The sequence below is a fragment of the Harpia harpyja genome, chromosome 7, assembly GCF_026419915.1.
Source record: "Harpia harpyja isolate bHarHar1 chromosome 7, bHarHar1 primary haplotype, whole genome shotgun sequence".
NCBI classification, from domain to species: Eukaryota; Metazoa; Chordata; class Aves; order Accipitriformes; family Accipitridae; genus Harpia; species Harpia harpyja.
In genome coordinates, this window is record NC_068946.1 from 29,315,148 (window position 1) to 29,338,569 (window position 23,422).

Sequence of the window (23,422 nt, forward strand, 5' to 3'; positions counted from 1 at the left end):
GTAAGATTAAACAAAGAAAGACTTGAAAATAAGGGTCTGTATGTGCAGGAGAGGGAGCTCTCAAAAATCCATCTGATTCTTGCCACACTGATTTTGCATGAAAAGCTTACCCATCCTTATTAGTTTCTGGATATCATTAACCCAGCAAATAGGGTTTTTTCTGCTATCTAATTCTTTTTAGGAGACAAAAAAAGACTGTTGTGTTGGTGTTAAATGTAACAACTCTACCAAGGCCAGACATGGCTCTGAAGAATATTAGGTACTCTTCCCTACTGTTTTTGCTAAACTGAAACATTTTTAGAAATACACCAGTGAGAACCAAAAGAAGAAAAGAAAAAAGGAAAAAAAAAATCAAAAATAAAACCAGTAGCTAAGCCAATGCTCCAAGAACAGCCATACAGAAACCCATTTCAGCAACAGTATAGAAATATATAAATGTTTTAGAACATTCTCTGGGATGAAGACTGTTTATCCACCGTTGCACATGCTAAAGAGAGTTTGCCTTTGGCATCAGCTGTTTACTCTGTGACATTCTCTATGAACTCTACACAGGAAGACACAAGCAAGAGCCTTACGGCTTACAAAAGCCTTCAACATGGACAAAGCCAGGGGGGAAATTACAACCAAAAAAATTCAGCTAGCTCAAAAACTCAGTGGTATAACACTTGCATACATACATCTGTGTAAGAATAAGCATCAAAAAGTGTGGAGAAATGCAATGACTGACACTAAACACTGTGATACTGATTATTTGAGGGAAATGGGGAACAATACATTGTTTAGTTTCTAAAGTTGAAAAGGAAGCCTACATAGAAGGGTAAAACTGAGACCCAATTTAGTAACACAACTAGACAGGTACAAGTGACAGCAAGCTCCCACATCCTAGGAAACAAGTGTCACCTACACATATACAGGTGACCAAATAACATTCATTTCCTTGCCTCTTCACAGAGTTGTGCAATTTGTTTTTCAGATCCTGGGATTCAGGAAGTTTTAACACAAATTTTATAGGGCCTAGGCTCTAAACTGATAGAGACACTAACCACAAAACAGAGAGCAACTGCTTTTTTCCAACACAACTGCCAAGAAAGAAATTTTAATTTCTGAGGTAGCAGCTTCACCCCTCAAGATGCCAGCAGATCCATACCCTCTGGGACTATAAGCACGGCTCCCCATAATCCAATAATTCACCATCTCTGTATTAGGAAGACCATAATTTTTCACAGCTGAAATAATATAACCAGAAGTAATTTCCCTAAAATGGCCAACAAGTCTTTCTCAGTAAGATCATAAAATGCTTTACACAAGAGCAAACAGCATACCCTTCATGCCTCGTGTCCCAAAGAATGTTTCCTCTGCAGTAGCTGCCCGTCTGTGCTATTGCACAACCCATCAGAATTTACTGCCTTATGCAAGACTGGCACAAGAAATACTAATTGGGATTACTCAAACTGAATATACTATAGAGTATATAAATAATTACAAATAATCAAACTTCTTTTCACCCCAGAGCAAATTATTACTATATCACCACAAAAATCTAGAAGTTAAATTTGTGGACATGTAGTATCAATTTCTCCCCAACAAAACTATCTGGGTAAACTAAGTATTCCAAAAGGAAGAAAAAAAAAAAAATCTCAAAAATCATACCTTAACTGACATTCTTATTTGACTGCTAGTACCCCACCTCAAAAACATGAGGAAGACCTTGACATATTTGGGTTCTTTTTATTTATAATTTCCTTGCATTATATTAACATGGTTATACAGCTATATAAACTGCCATCTCAGGTGTTTGAAAGGAAGTTTAATTAGTCTCTAAATTGTATTCACCTATTACAGCTCAAACTCACACACAGGGGCTTTCAACCTCTCCTCTGCCAGTGCTAAGCACTTCGGAAAAAAGTGCTGTAGAAAACTAGGCTTTACTTTTCAACAACCATGCAACCACGTAATCAGCATTCCTATCATGATTTCTGCATCATTTTTATGTGGGTTTGAAGTCAGTAAGTTAACAAAGTATGGTTTCTATGGTACTTTGCATAAGCTTCATTTAAGCTCCTTTGCTCAAGATGATGCAAACCAAAAGCAGAAAAAGAGCATGACAACACTCTAGAAGCCTTTGTTGTTTCCAGAATATTAAACCAAATGAAAATTCCTCTCCTTCAATAAGGGCAAAAAAACGCTCCCACCAGCTGGTAAAGGTTTTATCCTTTTCATGGTAAATACATATGAGATGAATATATGTTTTTAGGGAAAGTACAGGTGCACTAATCTTTTCTGCTCAATGCTCAAAGTCATCAGCATAGCTGTTTTCACCTTTTCAGTAAAATCACCTCACCTTTTCAGTAAAAATCACTGAAAACACCATTAATGAACTATAACACTTAAAAATAAAGGGTAGATGCACAAAGATGGGGGTAGAATGAAGCTGTATAAGCCTATAAGCTGCATAACTGTATAAGCTCTACTTATACAGTCAAATCATACCACTGGACACACTCATCCTGTGTATTTAGAGATTTCCTAATTCTGCACTATGTAGCATGTTTCAGATTTCCAAAGCAGATTTCAGGAAATTATATATTTTAATTTATAGAAGAAATACTCTTATCAGTTAAATCAGCAAGTGACAGTGCCAATTAAGAGTCCTTTTTTCAGGAAAAAAGCCTACTAATAGTTTCATCACATTTCTTAAGTGCTGTTTTCTTGGATGCTAAAAAAACCACGTTTTACATTGACACAAAACTTCATGCCTGTCTTCCAAAAGGTTAGTTCTGTCCAGCAATCTGTACAAGCTTTCTTCTCCCTACATAGTTTCTCATTATTTCCTGGCATTTGCCCTTCAGTATGCAAGGTCTTTCAGGCATATAGCTGTAAAGCATACCAAGATTTATATGGGGGGGGGGGGAATAAAATTAGTCCACTCCGTTTCTCATTTTGGCTAGCATCATATATTATTTCCAAGATCAAAAGACAGAATTAGTTATTTAATAAGCAACTCCAATAAAATAGTTGAGTCCACAGGGCCCTATGACCCCAAGAGAAGAGTCACTGCAAATCAGCATTTGGTGGTTCCACACTGACCTACTTGTTCTTTTCTGTGGGCTAGGTAATATCGGTTCCACAATGTAAATGCCTGCAACATAAATTGACAAACCCCAGAAAGATGCCACCTTTCCTATGCCTGATTATCTCACAAATGCAAATAAAGGCAGAAACTGCAACTCTTTGTTAATTCTAATATCTGCTCTCAGTAATTTTTAATCCAGCCATCAAAGCACAGGAATGATCTGCCTTCATCCCTATGATTTTTGATATGTTTTCTCTACATCTGTTACACAAATGAGTCTAAATCCACATGGGCCTATTCTTCCAGACTGAATCACTAATCCTGTCATTAACCTCAGAAAAATACACTATTTTTATGCTCACTAAACCATCGTTCAGCACAATGAAGATGCTGCTGTTGTTCTGCACAACTAAGCTTCATGTTTGGTTTTTATTTTGCCGTAAAAAAAAAAAATGAACACACATATAAACCAAAAAACCCTTAAAAAACCCGAAGTACCAAGACATTCTTCTCTTCCACTGTTCAGATTTCTATGAAATAGTACATTAAAGACAACCTGTTTCAAAGGATAAACTTTTTTTCCTTAACTAAACACACTAAGATGCATCTTTGACATTGCAAAGAAAACATCTTCTGAAAGAGCACAGAATTAATTTGAAGGTCTTGCTTATTAGTAATTGCACTATATATTTTGCATTCATATAGGCATTACGAGGAAAGTTTTAATACAAAGAGCTGAGAAGCCAGTTTTTATCCACTGAGATCCAGTTGCAGTATTCTTCATTTCTTTGTAACAGTAGAGGCTATCACTTACACTTCAAACAGGATCTGATCCAAAGCCCATTAAAGAATTTCCATTGATTTCAGCAGGGCTTGGACGGCAGCCATCATGCAGGGAGAGCCATTCTTTGTATTCAAACACCAGTAGCGGAATCAGCTATACTACTGACACCACCTCTCATGATTTCTGAATCCTGTAATATTTATCTTAAAACCCTTAGTTCATGCAAGCATCTCAAAAGCAAGAGAAAACATCCAGTGCCTAAGTTTCTATTCCTCATTTGCAAAGTTAGTCTTGAAAACACTATCCTTAGAACACAACAGACAAATTCAAAATACTAAATATGGTACTCTAAAATTAGACTTCAATACCATCGCATGATTGCATCTGAGAACTTGCGGTCAGCAACATCAGTGAAGTCAGCAATACTCTTGCCCTGAACTGAAGTCTTCACAGATGCAAACAAAGAAATCACTTTAAAGTCTATAATTTGTGCATATTTTAATTTTTAAAAGGTTTTCAGCTAAGATATCCAAATCTTTCATTAAGCATTTAATCTCATCCTTAATATTAAAGCAATCCCTGAAATAAAATTACAAAACTCTTTACCTACATCTTACTTCTCTTCAGTCACTGCTGATACAGATACCAGGCACTAATACTAATACTATTTCATACACAACATTTAATGAATACTTATTCAAACAATGCACAAGGAATAATGATTATATTTCTACAAGCAAGAACAAGTGAATACTCATGCCAGCTCCTGATATAATGCAAATACCAGTATTTGCCTATTTTCATCATTCCCAACCCAACTTGACCTTCAAAAGAACGGGAGTGCCACACAACAATTAAAAATCTTTCTTTTGTTTAAAGGCAGTATTGCCATTGAACAAGACTGGGCTCTCAGCCAGGTCTGTTTCAGATAACAAACAAAGGTGAACAGGTCCGTAATTCTACATACCTAGTTGGCAGCTTCTCAAAGTCCACATCCAGAAACTGTTCATAGCTAGAAACAAAACTATCCAACCAGAGCTTCAGGTAATCTGGATCTTTCTGTAAAAAAGAAGAGAACATTAGGCAATATTGCACACAAGGTCATCCATCAACAACTCTGTAGTACTAACTTGAATGGAAATTTTTTCTTTAATACATTTCAACTGGGACAAAGAAGGGAATACACAGATTTTTAGAACTACAATTAAAAAAACCTGTGTCCTTTGAAATTCTCGGCCATGCTGTGCTGATGTGACATTCTTGCTCTATTCATTAGTTCATGTATTTCCACTTCCTGGTACCAATGCCAACCAAAGCATGTTAGCTTCTCCCCCCACCAACAACCTTTACGTATTCTCCAGAGTAATACATACCAGTTTTACAAAATTACTTGTATATTCTAGTCTTGATAGCATAGATGCTAGCACGCCACACTTTTTATGGCTTATAAAATTAAATAAGAACTCCAACAACAATCCTAATCACAAAGTAATTTGCTTTTTGCTTCATTCATTGATCAATATGGCAGCTAGCAGCAGATTAGAGCCAGATGAAGTGTTCCAAGAGACAATGCAGAGCCTGTGACATGTATACTAGATATTTATAAAACAGATAATCTAAATTTAGGCTTCCTACTTGTTCTTAGTAGAGCAGACAGACTCTGTTCGTGACCAGCAATTCCTCAGGGCTGGGTACTGTGCCAGCAGGGGGAACATATACTAGACCACCACAAACCACCACAGGAAAATTCCGTCAAAATATGCCATTTGAGATAGTCTCACTTTAGAAGTCAAGCTGCTTAATTTTCAAAAGCAAGCTGCCAGACCACAGCTAACATATTCCTCTACAAGAACTGTACAGTCATGTCCATTAATACACATCCATGCAGTCCCACATTCTATGTCATAAATAATTTTCAAAATAACTTTAAAATATTTTCCTAAAGTATTATAGATTTTAAATTATTTCTAAATCTACTCTGTAATTTATAAAATTTTGCAAAAGTTTTAAGCTTTTTTGTTCATCCTTCTCTTTTCTCTTTTCTGTATCTGCTCCCTTTTGCTTGTTGCCTTTATATTACCATAGATGTTCCCGAATAACAGATTATTTCCCTGCAGTGTTAAGACCAAGGAGCAATCTGTGAATAACTCTAACACACACAGTATTCTAGGGCAATGTCAATGTAAAAGAAAGAGTCACCAAGGAAGACTGACACTGAGTCCTGTCAGTGCAAAATAGCTACCTACAAAAGAACCTCCCAGGGGAAAAAACAAACAAAAAAACAGAATAAAATAAAAATGGAAATCCAGAATCTGAAGTGCTGCAAAACTCTTCTCAAACCATCTTTCCACAGCAAGTACAGGAGTTACAAAGCGTGGGAATCCCCTTCTCATTCTAGACTTTACCCTTCCCCGTACCCCCAAAGACGCCTCTAACTCAAGCAAGAAGTGTCAGAAACACCCAGACACAATTTACATCACTATCACAATTAATTATATATGAAATGTGTTCAAATACTGTGACAACAGGTGCCAAATAAAACCCTCAGCTAGATACATATCTTGTCTGATTATTTGCTTCACTGCCTTTACTGCATTTTCGTTCCATTTTTCTTGTCTTATTTCGCCTCCTTCCATTTCACTCCTAATCTGTCTCTCCTTCACAATCTTTATTCTCATCTCTGCTTTTATTCCCCTTTCAATGTTTTTTTTTGTCATCTGTCCCTTTCTTTTTCTGTTAAAAATTTGTCAAAAAAGTATTACGTCCTTTAAGTGTAATGTAGCCCTGTCCTCATGTTTAATATGCACCAAACTACCAAACAGTTATCTTCAACACACCTATTAATTGTCCTCAAGATGAAGCTGCAACATACAGAATGCAGGAAGCTGTTAAGATAAAGAATAAATTCAAGGTTTCCAAGCTACTGGTTTAAGCTACAGAGGTTGACATTATCTCAACCAGGTGAGTATAGAATACACATTTCACAGATTCAGAGATCAAAAACCTTGAAAATCAAACCAAAAGATGGGCAAGAAGTAAGACTTGCTAATATCCTAAAAGAATGAGCTAGAAGTAGCAGAAGATGCTGTCTTCAGACAGTATGGCTTTTTAAAAATGTTCACATACTTAAACTTTCTTGTAATCCACAGTAAGTTATTTTAGCCACATACAAGCTATTTCACAGGATCATAAAGATGAGGAAAACCAGGATATGATTTCAGCAACTACAATATAGCTCTGGCTATAAAGGACAAAGCAATAGCATTCATGGCAAAGTAACCAAGAGAAACCTTGCCATATGCGTGTGTCCATGCCTCTAATGATAATGCCCACGCATGTGCAAAAACTGAACCTATTTGAGTTTTTTTTCCCTGTTGAACAAACTGCTTTGTTTTTTTCTGGCATGAGCAAGTTCTCCTTGAAACACAACATGAATTACTAAATTGATTTTATTGGTATTCCAAAATTAAAATCGTTTGTTGACACAGCTGAGGCTCATTGCTAGTTGTTGACAGTAAACTTTTATAAGAAAACTCAGTTTTTCTTGGTCATTTACCATGAAGGAAGCTGTGCAAATAACATCATTATCTGACTTAAAATTGCTTTAACAAAAGGTTATGGATGAGAGAAGGGGAATGGGAGGACAAAAGACAAAATTAGATAAAATGTCTGCTTGCTCCTTTTTAATGATATAGCCTAAATCAGCTTCAAGCTTAAGATTAAATGAAACCTCCTTATCCTTAAACTATAATGCCTTTTCAAGGCTATCAGTGCAGACTAGCAGTAAGAGAGAATACTGGCAGACAAAATACGCAAGAAAAAGCAGTTATGTAGATTACAAGAGTAGGCCACAGATGTTATATAAGGCTGTCCTGGTTTCGGCTGGGATAGAGTTAATTTTCTTCTTAGTAGCTGGTACACTGTGTTTTGGATTTAGTGTGAGAATAATGTTGATAACACACTGATGGTTTAGCTGTTGCTAAGTAGCGCTTATCCTAAGTTAAGGATTTTTCAGTTCCCCATGCCCTGCCAGCAAGCAGGTGTACAAGAAGCTGGGAGGGAGCATGGCCAGGACAGCAGACCCGAGCTAGCCAAAGGGATATTCCATACCATAGAACATCATGCTCAGTATATAAACTGGGGGAGTTGGCCAGGAGGGGCGGATCACTGCTTTGGCATCGGTCAGCAGGTGGTGAGCAACTGCATTGTGCATCACTTGTCTTTTCTTGGGGTTTTTTAAATTTTATTTTATTATATTCTTTTTCATTACTACTACTACTATTATTATTATTGTTAATATTACATTTTATTTTACTGTAGTTATTAAATCATTCTTATCTCAACCCACAAGTTTTACTTTTTTTTTCCAATTCTCCTCCCCATCCCACTGTGGGCAGGGGGGAGGAGTGAGCAAGCAGCTGCGTGGTGCCTAGCTGCTGGCTGGGTTTAAACCACGACAAAGGCCAAAAGTTTTTGCTTACCTGTAGTGCACATACTGCTTAATTCACTTTGCCACTAAAACTCCTCCCGATTCTGGTAAAAACCAAGAACTGTAGTACTGTTTGATCATTACCTGCAGTACACTATTTAACCTAACTCCCTTCTACCTCAATCCCTGGCCAACCAATTAATTATATATTATTCCAAGTTATTAAAATAATCAGCTTTGATATCAAAATACCAGGTAACACTACTGGTATGTGCCAGTAGAAAATAGATTACACAATAGTTGACTCATTCTGAGTCAAATCTAGAGATTTCCATCCAGGCAATGGCACTAACTCAACACCACTTGGGGGTGGGGAGGAATCATCAAGGCAAAAAAAAGTAAACAAGATCACTTAGCAACATAAGAAACACTAAGCAATAAATCTCCATTATAAACCACCTAATAGAAGTATGCCACCTTTCCAGAAACAAAAAAAAATGAAGACTTACAAACTAGGAGTACATTATTCCAGAAAAAAGTGACCCAATATTTAAAAGTTTTGCTACAAATTAAGACATATGTTATTTCAAAGAATTTAGAAACAGAAGCTAAAAACAGCTTTCAAACTTTGAATGTGGCCCATGTTTTCCTTTTTCTTTATTAGCAATCAGCCCAGACCCTATGCACCAGTCACCAATTAAAAGCTGCAAGAAATCTAAATTTTACTGAAGCAGTTTTAAGAAAGGAAACTTACAACAGTAAATGTTACCCATTGTAAAGTACACAAAAATGTCCATTCCTAAAACATAGCTAAACACATACCCTTCTGAAGACCAACCTACGTGTTTCTTATATTGCATCTTATATTTTCCCAGACCAGAAGCATGATGGTTTAGGAGAAAAACTGTCTTTTTACATTGGTTTAAAATTCTAATTTCATAATAAAACCAGACAGTAATAATGGGTATCAGCTGCTTTCTATGCACCATGTACACTGCAACTATCCTACCCAGCATCTTTATCTTGAACTGAACTTTTTTTTGAGGTCAGCTGCTGCTATTTAATCTGAAATTTAAATTAAGGGGATTTTAGAATTTATTTCTGTTGAATTCTCTTCCCACCCACCTTTTCAACTCTCCTCTATTTTCTCATGACAGAAGTGGTAACCCGCATTAACAGCAGAACACAAATTGACCTAATTTTAACATGAAAAATTTGTGTTCTTCAATGCCAGATCAACTTTCCAAGCCAGTACATGTTGCAATCTGACAAATATCTTGTGTTACCACATGGCAGAAGATTGCATCCCATGGGTATGGCAATACTTCAGATTGGTGTTGCTACCAAAAGAACAAATCACTGAACTGCAACCCCGACTCCAACTGATTCACTATAAATTGTTAGCTACTCCATTATATCTGGAGTCCTCCTAAGGAAGCAGTGTAACTTAGCCAGACCATAATAAAGCATCTTAAATACTCAGAAGCCTTATTACCAGTAAAAGTAGTGAAACCTAGGGAATATATTCTCTTATTCCCCACTTTCATAATTACCCTTTTGTTGTCATTCTGCAGACAGGTAGCTGGAGGCTGTATGTCAGACAACAGCTCCAAATTGTTTTGCGTGGTACTGTTTGAAGATGCACCATGCTTTTAAAGTACAGCTTACAAAGCAACATATGTTTTGATAATACACCACAAGGACAAACTGTGATAAACCAATTTTAGATTGGTATTCTTTCCCAGCCCCACCACACACACTCTGCAGACATGCCCTATGAGATCAGCAAGAAATGCAGAAGGAAATTTTTTATTTGTACAACAGCAGTAGAAACAGAAAGAAGGTGTATATGGTAATAAAACACCTTTCACCAGTTACAACTTTCCAATCACTAGAAGAAGATAAGAAAATGTTGATTTTCGAAACCTTGCAGCTTTCTAAGTCACAAGCCTAAGCATTTCATTTATTTACCTGAAACTTGCCTAGCTTTTGTGCAAGACAAATTTCTGTATCTTATTTGAATAATAATTCATATATAGAAACTGCATGCCTTAAAACTTCTGGAAGATAATTTCTCCACAGCTTGAAATTCCAAGAAGCTAAAATCCAACTTAAGCTAGCCATTTCTCTTCATACTGATAAACTGAAACAACCAGAGTTTTAACAAGGCTATCTTAAGGGCGTCATTGTAAGGATATGTGCAAATCTGAAAAAAAAAAAAAAAAAAAAAGGTAAAAAGTCCTTCAGTTGGTGGCCACAAGTCTGCAGAGCCTAAGCTTTGACTTCTGAGCTCAACACTATAATGAAGGCCTGTGAAACTGCTCTAGCAACAACCATTCACCTGCAGTAATTAAAAAAAAAAAAAGTATTTTATGCCTATTAAATCAAATGTAGCTCAGAGCACTTGAAAGTGAAAATACTTCCTTGTTCCTTCCCTTCCTTAAATACTTCTGGTTTTCCTTAAAAAAAAAAAAAAACAAACAAAAAAAAACCACCAGCAGAACAACACACTACCCTTTAGGCCTCCATTTTCATAACATCCTCTGGGCACAATAATAGTTGTCATAGCTCTTTACGCTTTAAAAAGAAAGACTGCCAGGCCTGAGTAATACAGTGTTTCTAACAGTTACTGAAAAAAAAAACCAACCACCTGAAACACCAAAAACCACACACACAAAAAAACCAAAACCCCACAAAACCTCCAGAAGAGGATTTTTTTTCTTTACCAATACAGTTAGTACAATACCAGTGTTGTTAATTAACTCTATCCCAGCCAAAACCAGCACAGCTAGAAAGAAAAAATGTTGCTAAATAAAACCCAGTCTACTGGTCTACAGTATGCATAGCAATACTGTGGCTAAACACTGCCAAACAATTAGCAAGTTTCCCATGAAGTTTAACATTTTAACAGGTTGATATATAAACAAAAACTCTAGCAAGGCCATCCTTAGACTTGGTGGAACTGGGAAACAAGCTTTCAATGCTAGCACCAACTTTAGCGTGTAACAACACTGAAACAAAGCCAGTAACAGAGAGGTCTAGTCTAATGCCCTTCTCACAGACAGGACATTCTCTAAGGCAATGAAGTGAAAAGAAACTATAAACTTAAAACTATAAACACTAATTTGGGACAGGCTCTTGTCTTTGATACATTAAATTATCTAGAAATTACAATAGCTTTCTTTACTTTTTATGAAGACTGATGAAAAGAATGACAAAGAAATGTTCTAATTCAGTCATCTCTTTCAGTAACTAGTTTGCCTATGCAAGAAGGTCAACAAGAAGTTTTTGCACCAGTAACAACATTTTTTAAATTCATAACAAGCCAGGTAGTATTGAACTCTTACAGCTTAATCTAAGTCAAATGAAAAAATTTTACATAAAACTGGCATTGAAATCCTCCCACTGCAAGTCTTTAGACCTGTGCCTGTGGAACACAGGCACATCTACCCAAGGTTCAAATCGACACTATTTATGTATTTATATAAGCATTGCTTTTAGATTTAACAGTAACTTCCATTTCACTAAGGCTTCAAGCAAATAGACGCAACTGGAAGGGCAAAGCTCAGTACAATTTTTATAGCTAGGTTCAGGAAGTATTAGTTGCTAAAAACAAAAGCTGGATCCACCCGAAGCTATTTGCAGTGTCGCATTCCATGCTCTAAAGGCAAAAATTCCCTGCAGGGCTGAGTAGAGTCCGACTGTCAGACAAGCCCGACTTGTTTGACAAGACAGTTGTTTGAAGTCGTTAAATTTAACATGCAGTCATCAAATAGCCAGCCTGGTCTGACTACTGTGCGTAGCAGTCAGTCAACCTTCAAAGTGGATTTCAGCTTAGAAGCGCTACCATAAAATCTCACTGGCACTGGTATTATGGTAGCTAATCCCCTATCCCTAAGCATTATATTTAAAATAAGAACAATCCCTTGGTGTTAAGGCTGAATTAGACCTACAAAAAGTAACATTAGGAAATTAAACACGAAATACTGCCTTTAGATCACTGGTGAGTTAAGTCTTAAAACTAATTGAAGTAGTCTACATAATGCAGAATTGTAGAATATTTCTCAACACTGTTTGAAATAAACTATTCATTGGTGGATTAGAAGGTTTGTTTTAAGCGAGCTTTTTCCTCTTCACGTTTTCAGACATAAAAGGCAACATCTTCAACACAAGATCCTTAGTAGCCTTTATTCTGAAATATGCCAAAGTCCCTACACTTTTTGTGAACCTTTCAAATCTGTAAAATGCCAAAATAAAACCCGAAAAGCCTCATTATAGCAGCAATACTACAGTTAGAATTAATAAAGGACTTCATGATAAACTGTTCTAAACTGGTTAAACTGCCGTGATAAATTCAATCAATTCTAATTATCAAGGGAATCACCTTTGGGCACAACTTTTCATTTTAATCACAATACTAATTTTTGAGTCAGCTATTGATCCAAAAGAATGGCTCCTGGCAAGTAATTATAAACCTCCTTTTTCAAAATTCACACAAGCATTCTGTTCCATTTCCGGAATTAAAAGAAAAAGAGGGGGTGTGTTTATTTTATAAATGGGAGTTGCAGTGAATCATGACAGAAACAACTATTTTGGGACAAGTTAAAAAATTCCATTTAGCATAGAGATTTATACCAAAATAAACCTATAGCCATCAATCATGATAAAATTTAGCTCACAAACATCAGAAGTCAAAGTTAATATATTTCTTCTCTTTTCAAAACAAGAAAAATAATTATAATCTTCCATTAATGCCTTAAGTTAAAGACAATTATCTGACAGCTGTTTGATTCCTTTCTACTTCAGATCCCCAACAACACTGGAAAAACAAAATGAAAGAGTTTTCTTACTAAAATGGAAGTAAACCCTCTATTTTTCTTTCTCTTGCTTTTTGTTGTTGTTGTTGTTGTTTTTGAATGACAACTCAATTACAGCCTTGTAGCTTGGAACCGGCATATGACTGATGCCATCCATGGGATGAAATCTAGTTAAACTGAACTCAGATTTTAATGTCTTCACATTTGATAGAAAGTACCACTAGGCAAGTTCCATGTACAAGCTGGCATACAGTATTTCAGCCTTCTAGAGTCCACTGCACAGGGCATTTACCAGGAATTTTCCATTCTGTGACATATTACATTCTATTAACATTCACTTTTCCCATCAAAGTTGACATAATGAACCAACAGTAGTAAAAGCTGGAAGCTGTATTTTAAGCACAAGAGAACAAGAAGCATCCTAAATAATTCAAAGGCAACTAAAATAACATGACGTCAAAAGTCTACAGTGTCAAGATAAGCCTAAATTTAATGAAAATTCAAACTATAGCTTCGGAAAGGTTTAGAGTTTATCGCTTGATTGCTTTGAAACTCAAAGTTATGCCATTGTTTTACATGAGAAAAGGGCTGAGTTTTAGCAACAACACACACAAAGCCAGCTAGCTTTTGCACCGTCAAGTTTCTAACTTTCAGTGTGATGCTAGAGACAATAAAAGTTTAACACAGACTGAAAGAAGCAGGATGATGCTACAACAGTAAAAAGATGAACCTATTATTTCACCACATCAACAGCTAAATATTGGCAAGTCTTTTAGCAGATAAAGAAAAAGGCTGAGAACTTGTGTACAGCTTATCAAAAAGAAGTCTGTATTTGTTTCAAAGTGTCACATGATTACTTTACACCGAATTTAACTAAAGCAAATTTTTATTTCTTTAGCTATGGATTTAACTGTTTGGTTTTTGTCTTCTCAACCTCACCAGGCCTTACATTAATATTGTACTGCAGCTGAACTATACGCTGAAGGTATAAAACCTCCCAAATCCAGTTTTCAAAAGCACCCTTAAAAAAAATCGAAGACTCAAAAACTAGGGCATAGCAGAATTTGCTTTACTTGTGCAACTGCTACTTGGCATCCATTGCACTTATGCTGGTACAGTTTTTAAATGATTAGCACGGGTAAATAATGACGTCAGATTTCTGCAAATAACACTTTTGTTCTCTATACCCTGCTTTATTCCCAAGAGCTTTACCCATCCAGTATGGTGAATGATGCAGGATCCTGTGGAGAAAAAACTGTGTGCAGTCATACCTGAGCCACTGTACTCGTTGCCATTTTTGAGACTTTTTTTGTATTTAAGGTTATTATACACAACAAATATTAAAGGACCATCCTTTTCATCACAGTATTTTCTCTCCCAAATTCCAAGTTTGCCCTTAAAAGCATGTGAACACTGCAGATCTAACCAAAATTGTTAAAGAAAAAAAAATAATTCAAGAACATCAAATAAAACCTTTTCCCTCCTTGCTTCTCAGAACATGCCAAACCATTTAGCCTACAGTTCCCATGAAGCTTCAGTCATTTATCAAGAAAACTGTTTATTCCAGCTAGTCCTAAATTCAGCAAAAGCACAGGTAAATGAATACCAAGTTTTATATAATTGAATGCATTAGCCAAACATTTATTGACAGAGTTGGTAAGGTGACTTACAAGCAGCCACTTTCTACAAAAAAAGCCACTACCACAACAACTTTCTATAAAACTTCAGAGGATTACATCACTGGAAACTCTGGACTGATGCCCCACATACATCGTCAGTTAACATTTCCAGTCACTCTTCCACAGAAGCCAAGCATTTACTCATTACTTTTAGAATAAGAAGTTTCAATAACTTTTAAAACCTTTTTTTCAGTTCCTAAATTCTCCTTCAACATTCCAAGTGAAAACTTGCAGTAAACCATATGAAGGTACTATGTTATCCTAAAATTATTACTAATATTAAAAGAATAATCTTGCTATCTTATTCAAGGAGTCAAACTCGAACTGCTTCATTTTCTCTTTGCTTTTCATAGATGTTTCGGCATTAATGCTAAATTCTTCTTTCCAATGTGAGTGCTACCTTTTCAACCTCTGCCTTCACTTCCTTATTAGTTTTTAAATGGCTTATGGGATACTCCTACAGGTTCTTACGCAGTCTGGTGAATGATAATTGACAAGAGTACCAATTTTCCCTACGTGAATAATTAAAAGCAAACTCATTCACTGTTTTCATCCAGTCTTCAGGAATATGTCCTCAAAGATTTGTCTTCACCCCTAACCCCCCCCACAACTTCAGTCTAAAAGCCAGAATTACTAGGACTGGTTATTTAAATAAAAGTGTATTTCCTATGTTAAATTGCTAACCATTAGATAATTAAAGGTTTAGCATCTGCTTTGATTTTATGCTCTCTTTGTGCTATGTAAGAGTAGTATTTAACCATGAATTTATTTTGAGGTTTCGTTTGTGCTTCCCTCAAATGTCCTTTAGATAAAGCATTCAAAATCCTTTAAAGCCTTTGGAATTTAACCTCTTAAATATCCTCACTGTTTTAAAATATGCTCTGCTTTTAGGTACTAGTATAATTAGCCATTCTTACAGTTAAATTTAATTCCTAATTTTACACAGCCATAGTTAGCAGTGTTACTCAACGGTCAATTATTTAATTCCACTTATTCCTATTGCTTACTATAGGTACATGCAATCCTCAATCATAAATCAGACAAAAAGGTTATCATAAATGCTTTAAATATCAGAGAAAGCATCAATGCATACAAATATTTTATCAGCACAGAAATCTAACAGCTAATGTTTAGATTTGCAGATGCATGGAGAAGCCTTAGTGAGATGTCAAACTTAAAACAGTGCTTATGATGAGAATAATCAAGTATAGTTTTCATTTCTTGGTGTTTCCTGTTCTATCTCCCATCCTCCTCTACTGCAGCCTCCCGTTTACTAGAAGATAAATCGGAAGAGTTCTCTGAACAAATCACTTTTTTAAAAAAATAAGATGCTTATCTGTACTGTTGAGACGTGTGCATGTTTTGGTGGGTTTTTTCCTTCTTATACGCATTTCTTTCATCAAGAAAAGCTCAGTAATTAAAGAAGCTCTTCTCTCTTCTATGGCAGCTGTTTAACCTTTCTGAAGCCTGTAAATATTTTAACAGTATCTATTGACAACATTTGGATTCAGGCATTAAGCTACAATGCTGTTCAATGGGCAGCTGGCAAGCCTTTGTCCCATTTCCATATTACAGCACAAACATACTGCATATTTGAGTTGATTCTACAATATTCTTTTATCAGGACACATGCTATCCCCATATCTGAACCAGAAGACCAAGTTCGAAGTGCCATAACTCAGATACCAGACAACAGCCCACTGTTTGTTAAACTCACTCTTATATTAGTCCACCAACACACAGAACCAGAAGCCTGTGTTTCTAGCTTTGTGATAAATCATTCCATTTAAGACACTTGATTCTTTCATTTCAGTAAAAGCTTAATCTGAAATACATTTGTTGGTATGTTCAGAACTAGATGTTTCTCATTAATCCTGTAAAGCACTAATCCACAAACCTGTGGACATGTAGGAATTTCAACTTCATGCTGAACACCGGTAGAACCCTGAATCTTACAGCAAAAGCACAGGCAAACTTCATACACTTCTTTATGTAAAAGTAGCAGCTACATATATGAATTGGCAAATATATTATAGAATGATAAGAAACTAAAATAATTTCTCCATAGCTTGCAAAATGTTATGGTTTTCTTACACCTCTGTCTGTTTAGATTTATCTGCTGTCTCATTTCAATCTGAAGTCTGCATTCTCTGTGGCAGCGTCCCTGTTCTGTGTGTGAACAACCAACAGCACGAGGTCACTCTGGTCCATAATTAAGGAAGGTAACAGCTACTATAAGTTAAGACATCTCGTATATACACATCAGTTATTTATATGAAAAGTTCTGTATTTGTAAATATTAGAATTATGTTAGTTCTTGGACTCAGACATCTCTAAATAGCAGACACTAAATTCAGAATTGATAACCAACTGTTCTTGTTTATCTATATCCATTCTTAGTTCAGCATCTCATAAAGACAGAGCAAAGATATTTTCACCAATGCAAGGCCACAAGTGACTTGTGACATGCTCCTTTACAAGTTACACTCTCTCAGAATGCAGAGATTTATTTAAAACAATCTGCAGAAAAGACATTTTACACAGCAATTGTTTAATAAAGCTTCACGCACTAATTTTAGCAGTGGCATGAATTTACATGACTGACTTATGAAAAACTACTTTACTTTACTGAAGATTTGGTTTGCTCAAGCATTCATCTAGCTCTAAGCTGAATACTTCTTTATCTAATATAACAAAGGCAACATATAGTGATGTGACATGAATCACTGCCAAATCAGCAATTGCACAAGGAGGAAGACAAGTGCAAGCTAAGTCAGGATGAGATCATACTTGGGATGCAAAGGTCAGTGTTTCACACGGGGCTTACAGTTTAACGACAAAGATTATATTCTTATTGAATTACATGTGTCTCATCACCACTAAGCATAATTTTGCTAAAACCACATTTCTTTGAGAAATGCAACTACAACATCATTTAGGTGAACAAATTCAGTTCATACTGCTTTATACAGCCCTACAATAGTCATGTCTAAAAGCTGATCTGATCATAAACTTTTTTTGTTTATTTACAAATACTCTCCAATTTTATACAGGGACAGAGGTTAAAAACCTCTTACAAGCAAAAACTCACATTATTTAACATAAACTGATGAACCATCCCTTGTAATTTCATAATACTCTTCCGGAAGGTATACATTTGCTGTCACTTGCTGAATATCACATTAAATGCCCCGATCTTTTGATGCAGGTGACTGAGGGATTCAGCTGAACTATAAAATATTAAATGGGAGGCAGTACTTTGTAAAACTGTAGTGAAGGGACAATACAGCAGGACGCCTTTTGTCAGGGACAGCTAGTTAGTGGGTCAGCTTAGCAAGACCATAACACCACACACTGAGAAAACTGGTATGTTCTTGCTCCAAGCCAATTTTTTGGACTACCAAGATCGCCCTCTTTTTATGTTAGTTTCGGCCCAAAGCAAGGTGGCTGATGCTAACAGAATCCCCCCCAAGGAGAAAGGCTTGAAAGGCTCCAAAGGCACATAAATTTATTCTCACAATTCAAGGTCAAATTTATCTCAATTCTATATAGTATGTTAGGATTAAGTCACGGTAATGGGGAATGAAAGGAAATTATTCTCTTTCACAGTTCTCACAGCACAAAGTACACACTAATTTAAATTATCTGTTTAGATCTCATAATGCGAAGCCAATTAAATGCACATTTATATGTTAAAGCTTCAGCTTCTAAGTATTTGCATTGCAATGGTCTTCCGATGTAGACAGCCATGTAATTACAGGAAAGCTGTCACAGCTAGCACACCACAGTTTGTAGCACTTCACTCATCACAGCGGTCTGCTCCTGACTAACATAGAAAACATGATTTCTCCCAAGACCACTTATTTTTTCATTCAAGTCTTCTTCTGATTCCTGTAAGGCAGCCTATAAGGACCCCAGATGAGGAAAAAATAACTCAAAAGTAACAGGACTTTAACCACTTTAGGACATTTTTAGGATAATGCGTGAAGTCACATTTAATGTTTTTTTCTGTCTAGCTTTTCATCTAGTACTAGAAAATGCTCTCCTATAAAAAAGTACCACATTTCTTTTTCTATGCTACAGTATTAAACAAGCAAATATTTATAATATATAGATATCCATCACTATGCCAGGGAGAAAACATATTTATCTCACTACAATCAGATTTTGTAAAAACAAACAAGAAATACAGCACAACATAAGAAAGCACATTTAAGATGACAGCTTATACACAAGTTTGCTGCTCTTAAAACAGCAAGGGATGTGATTATCTCAGCTATCTGCATTAGTAAAGACCAGAATGTTAAGATTAGCTTTAAAACTGCTAACACACAGAGTCCCTACTGTATTAATGACCCTAAGACTGAATGTTCCCTCTTTGAAATGTGAAGCACAGGCTAGAAGCTAGCTGAAGAACAGACTCGCAGCTTTCCCTTCAAACTACTATATCACCTACAAGACAAGGCAGTGTTTAAATGAAATCAGGGCTTTACTGAAGACAAAAGTGTAAGAAAAAGCTCAGAACCATTATAAAACAATGAAAACTGAAGATTTTCTGAGGTGCACATGGCAGCTAAGTGCCTTTGAAACCCTTTCTGAAGGCAATTGGGTTGTTTGGGCTGCGTTTTTTTTTTTTTCCTGATATAGAAGAAAAATCTCTTTCCGTATAAAAGGGTATCTGATCGCTTTCTGAGTAAAATAAAAAATATCAGAAATCCTGACATGCTTTATGTCTAAGAGTCTGAAATATCTAACAGAAAAACTAGAAGAGATGAAATACACATAGTTAAAATCTTACAGATAAGATAGAGGTTGAACCTCTTTAATTTGAATCTGCAATAACAGTTACTTCAGAGATTATAAAACACGGATTAATTTTGTATACTGATACATAATTAACATCTAAGAAAAGGTTAATCAACTAATATTACAATAGTAATATTATTACAGCCATGCTAGTCTAAGGCCATAAGGCAAAACTGGTAGAGATTACCTCAGTCACACGAACATGAAAAGGTCACAGACACACATGAAAGCATGTCCTTTTCCCAGACTACTTTCATTCACCTAATAGAGCTCTTCTCCTGCTGTACACTTACGTTAGTAAAGCATTTTCAGGTATCTGCTGCATATGCACTTATATAAGAAGTGTTTCATGCTCCTGTGTAGATTATTGAAGGCTTTGAACTGACACTAAATATACTTGATACTACCATTGCCTACTGTCCTGGTTTCAGCTGGGATAGAGTTAACTGTCTTCCTAGTAGCTGGTACAGTGCTATGTTTTGAGTTCAGAGCGAAGAATGTTGATAACACTGATGTTTTCAGTTGTTGCTCAGTAGTGTTTAGACTAATGTCAAGGATTTTTCAGCTTCTCATCCCCAGCCAGCGAGAAAGCTGGAGGGGCACAAGAAGTTGGCACAGGACACAGCCAGGGCAGCTGACCCAAACTGGCCAACGGTGTATTCCATACCATGGGACGTCCCATCCAGTATAGGAACGGGGAAGTGGGGGCGGGGATTCGCCGCTCGGGGGACTGGCTGGGTGTCGGTCGGCGGGTGGTGAGCAATTGCACTGCGCATCATTTGTACATTCCAATCCTTTCATTATTGCTGTTGTCATTTTATTAGTGTTATCATTATCATTATTAGCTTCTTCTTTTCTGTTCTATTAAACCGTTCTTATCTCAACCCACGGGTTTTGCTTCTTTTCCCGATTTTCTCCCCCATCCCACTGGGTGGGGGGGAGTGAGTGAGCGGCTGCGTGGTGTTTAGTTGCTGGCTGGGATTAAACCACGACACCTACCTAGCCTACTGGAGAAAAATTTTTCCTAGTGAATTCTATAGAAAGGACCTGTGTTACCTATTCTACACATAATTCAATTATCTTAAAATGCACGCATTCCTACATTTGGATGAGAGGACAGCAGCTTACATCCATATCAATATTCAAATGAATAACAGCATTGTACATTAACAGAATTGAACAGAAAAATAAACCCCACCATTTGAAACTGAAAATCATCAAAAAACATGCCAGCAAGTTGCATCCTTAACAATGCTTTCTTTGCAGAAAATTTGACATCATCATTTTAAAAAAAGAAAAAAAACCCTAAAAAACAATGAAAAACTCAAGGCTGGAACAGCTCAGACTACTAACAATACAATGCTGTGACAACCCCAGTGACTCAAATCTAAACTTCACTAAATTTAATGAATTTTTTCAACCACTTCCATGCAACATCAGAAGCATCATAAATCATGTCTGGCTGCTACTTTCATTGGGCATCTTAAACAGCAGACTGTAATCTGCAGCTTTGTAGCTACTGCCCTACAGGATAGCTTTTAGGGGAACAGAAGCAGAAAAAAAAAAAAATCCAAAACCAAACCCCAACCTTAGATTAGAAATCACCAGATGAAAAACAACTGAATACCAACTAAAACTGAACTTTTGCAGCCACTCAAACATACATCTCGAAAGAAAGAAAAAAAAGAAACCAGCTCATACACAGTGTCATCCAAAGGCCACTTCTGCAGAGATTCTAGTTACATGATGCTGTCTGCCCAAAATCTCCAAGTGCTAAACTGCAGGAGAGGCAATGAAAATGGAGAAATGCCTTCCTAATGTTACTTTGCACAAAAGTAATTATTGCAACTGCCACCTGACACTACCAGAGATGTCAAGTGATCACAAACAAAAGTCATGACCCAGGATAGATGGTAAGATGGTAACACAGCATTATCCATCACTTTAAAGCTGTGAAAAGCCTTGCTGCTGTCACACAGGGTGCTATATTTAACATACGATCATGAAGGACCTGATGATCTAAAAAAGGCAAGACAAACAAGGCTACTTATTAGTAACAATCTGAAGCATCACACAAAAAAGGAGCTTGGATTTCAGTTTCTTTAGCTAACAAGACTGCAAAAGCTAAAGTCACATATTTGGGATTTGTGGTACAACAAATACCCCCTTTACTCAACCGTGACTCTCCAGCAGTTTTTGTAGTTTGGTGAAATTGCCTGGCTTTCCTTCCCAGGATGTCAGCCACAACAAAGTCATGACAGTGCAACATACAGGATATGATACTACACTTCACTGGGCAGTCCCAGGTACAAAGAGACTTCTCCCTAAACCACTGTAACCTGTCACTGGTGATTATTTATTGCTACACCTTCATATTGTGCTAAATGCTCCAAGGACAGTACAGCACACAGATGTTTTCAATACATGACTGAACAATCTAACTTACTGTCCTGGTTTCAGCTGGGATAGAGTTAACTGTCTTCCTAGTAGCTGGTACAGTGCTGTGTTTTGAGTTCAGTATGTGAAGAATGTTGATAACACTGATGTTTTCAGTTGTTGCTCAGTAGTGTTTAGACTAATGTCAAGGATTTTTCAGCTTCTCATCCCCAGCCAGCGAGAAAGCTGGAGGGGCACAAGAAGTTGGCACAGGACACAGCCAGGGCAGCTGACCCAAACTGGCCAACGGTGTATTCCATACCATGGGACGTCCCATCCAGTATAGGAACGGGGAAGTGGGGGCGGGGATTCGCCGCTCGGGGACTGGCTGGGTGTCGGTCGGCGGGTGGTGAGCAATTGCACTGCGCATCATTTGTACATTCCAATCCTTTCATTATTTCTGTTGTCATTTTATTAGTGTTATCATTATCATTATTAGTTTCTTCTTTTCTGTTCTATTAAACCGTTCTTATCTCAACCCACGGGTTTTGCTTCTTTTCCTGATTTTCTCCCCCATCCCACTGGGTGGGGGGGAGTGAGTGAGCGGCTGCGTGGTGTTTAGTTGCTGGCTGGGGTTAAACCACGACACTTACATTAAGGGTTCACAACATTTTACATCCTAACACCTAGCTTCTTCAGTTCCTCTTAACTTCACCAAACTTAATCCAAGATGAAACACTGTTATGCTCAATGCCTGCCTCAAGCAGAATGAGATACCATTTTAACCTGAACAAGTTAGGGGAGAGAGAGAAAAAGGAAAAAGCAGGTTTGCGTCTAGTACTTTTTGAAAAAGTGAAGACTCCTTTTTGGAGTCACTCTAATTGCCTTCAAATTTTGAAGACAAGCTATTTTATTTTAAAAATATATATATTTTCCTACTTAAGAACAAGTCCTTATCAACATATGAATCCACCTAACCATGCCCTTAATATATGGGTCTGGAAGAAAAAAGGCCAAAAAAGTCACTGACAGCTCATGGAGGCTAAGTATATAAAAATTTCTATATATATATTTTTTTTTTAGTAGTCCATCCTCCACCACCCAAGAGCTGACTACACTGCATATGCATCATTCCCATGAAGAAACTGAACATCCTGTAAGTGATCTAAAGCACACATTTTAATTAGCACCATTTATGCAAACCTCCTGCTAGCATGTGGACAACATGGAGATGGAAAGCATATAATCTGAATGAAAGGTTCAAGCAAAGGGGGAGAAGATATAAGACAGACAAAAGAACTTTATAAAGAACTAGGGATGAAAGAGACAAAGACCGGCTGGGCAGAGAAATTCAGAGCTTGGCTCATCTCTGCAGCCCTGTGTCTCCCAAAGCTGAGGAAAGCCTGGATTCTTGGAGTCTGTTCCAAGTGCCTTTGTTCTTCTCACATCGATGAACTC

The 23,422-nt window shown here is 36.8% G+C and overlaps 1 protein-coding gene across 9 annotated transcripts in view; it reads right to left on the reverse strand.

The window, feature by feature from the left end:
- Nucleotides 1-23,422, reverse strand: part of NBEAL1 (neurobeachin like 1) — a 93,860-nt gene that overhangs the window by 68,180 nt on the left and 2,258 nt on the right. For all 9 annotated transcript variants that reach the window (XR_008235863.1, XM_052791267.1, XM_052791266.1 and 6 more), the window contains one exon: nt 4,825-4,916. Coding sequence is in view for 8 of the 9 variants with exons in the window: in XM_052791267.1 (XP_052647227.1) it covers nt 4,825-4,916 (92 nt within the window). In the remaining variant the exon portion in view is untranslated. The remainder of the gene's footprint in view (nt 1-4,824; nt 4,917-23,422) is intronic.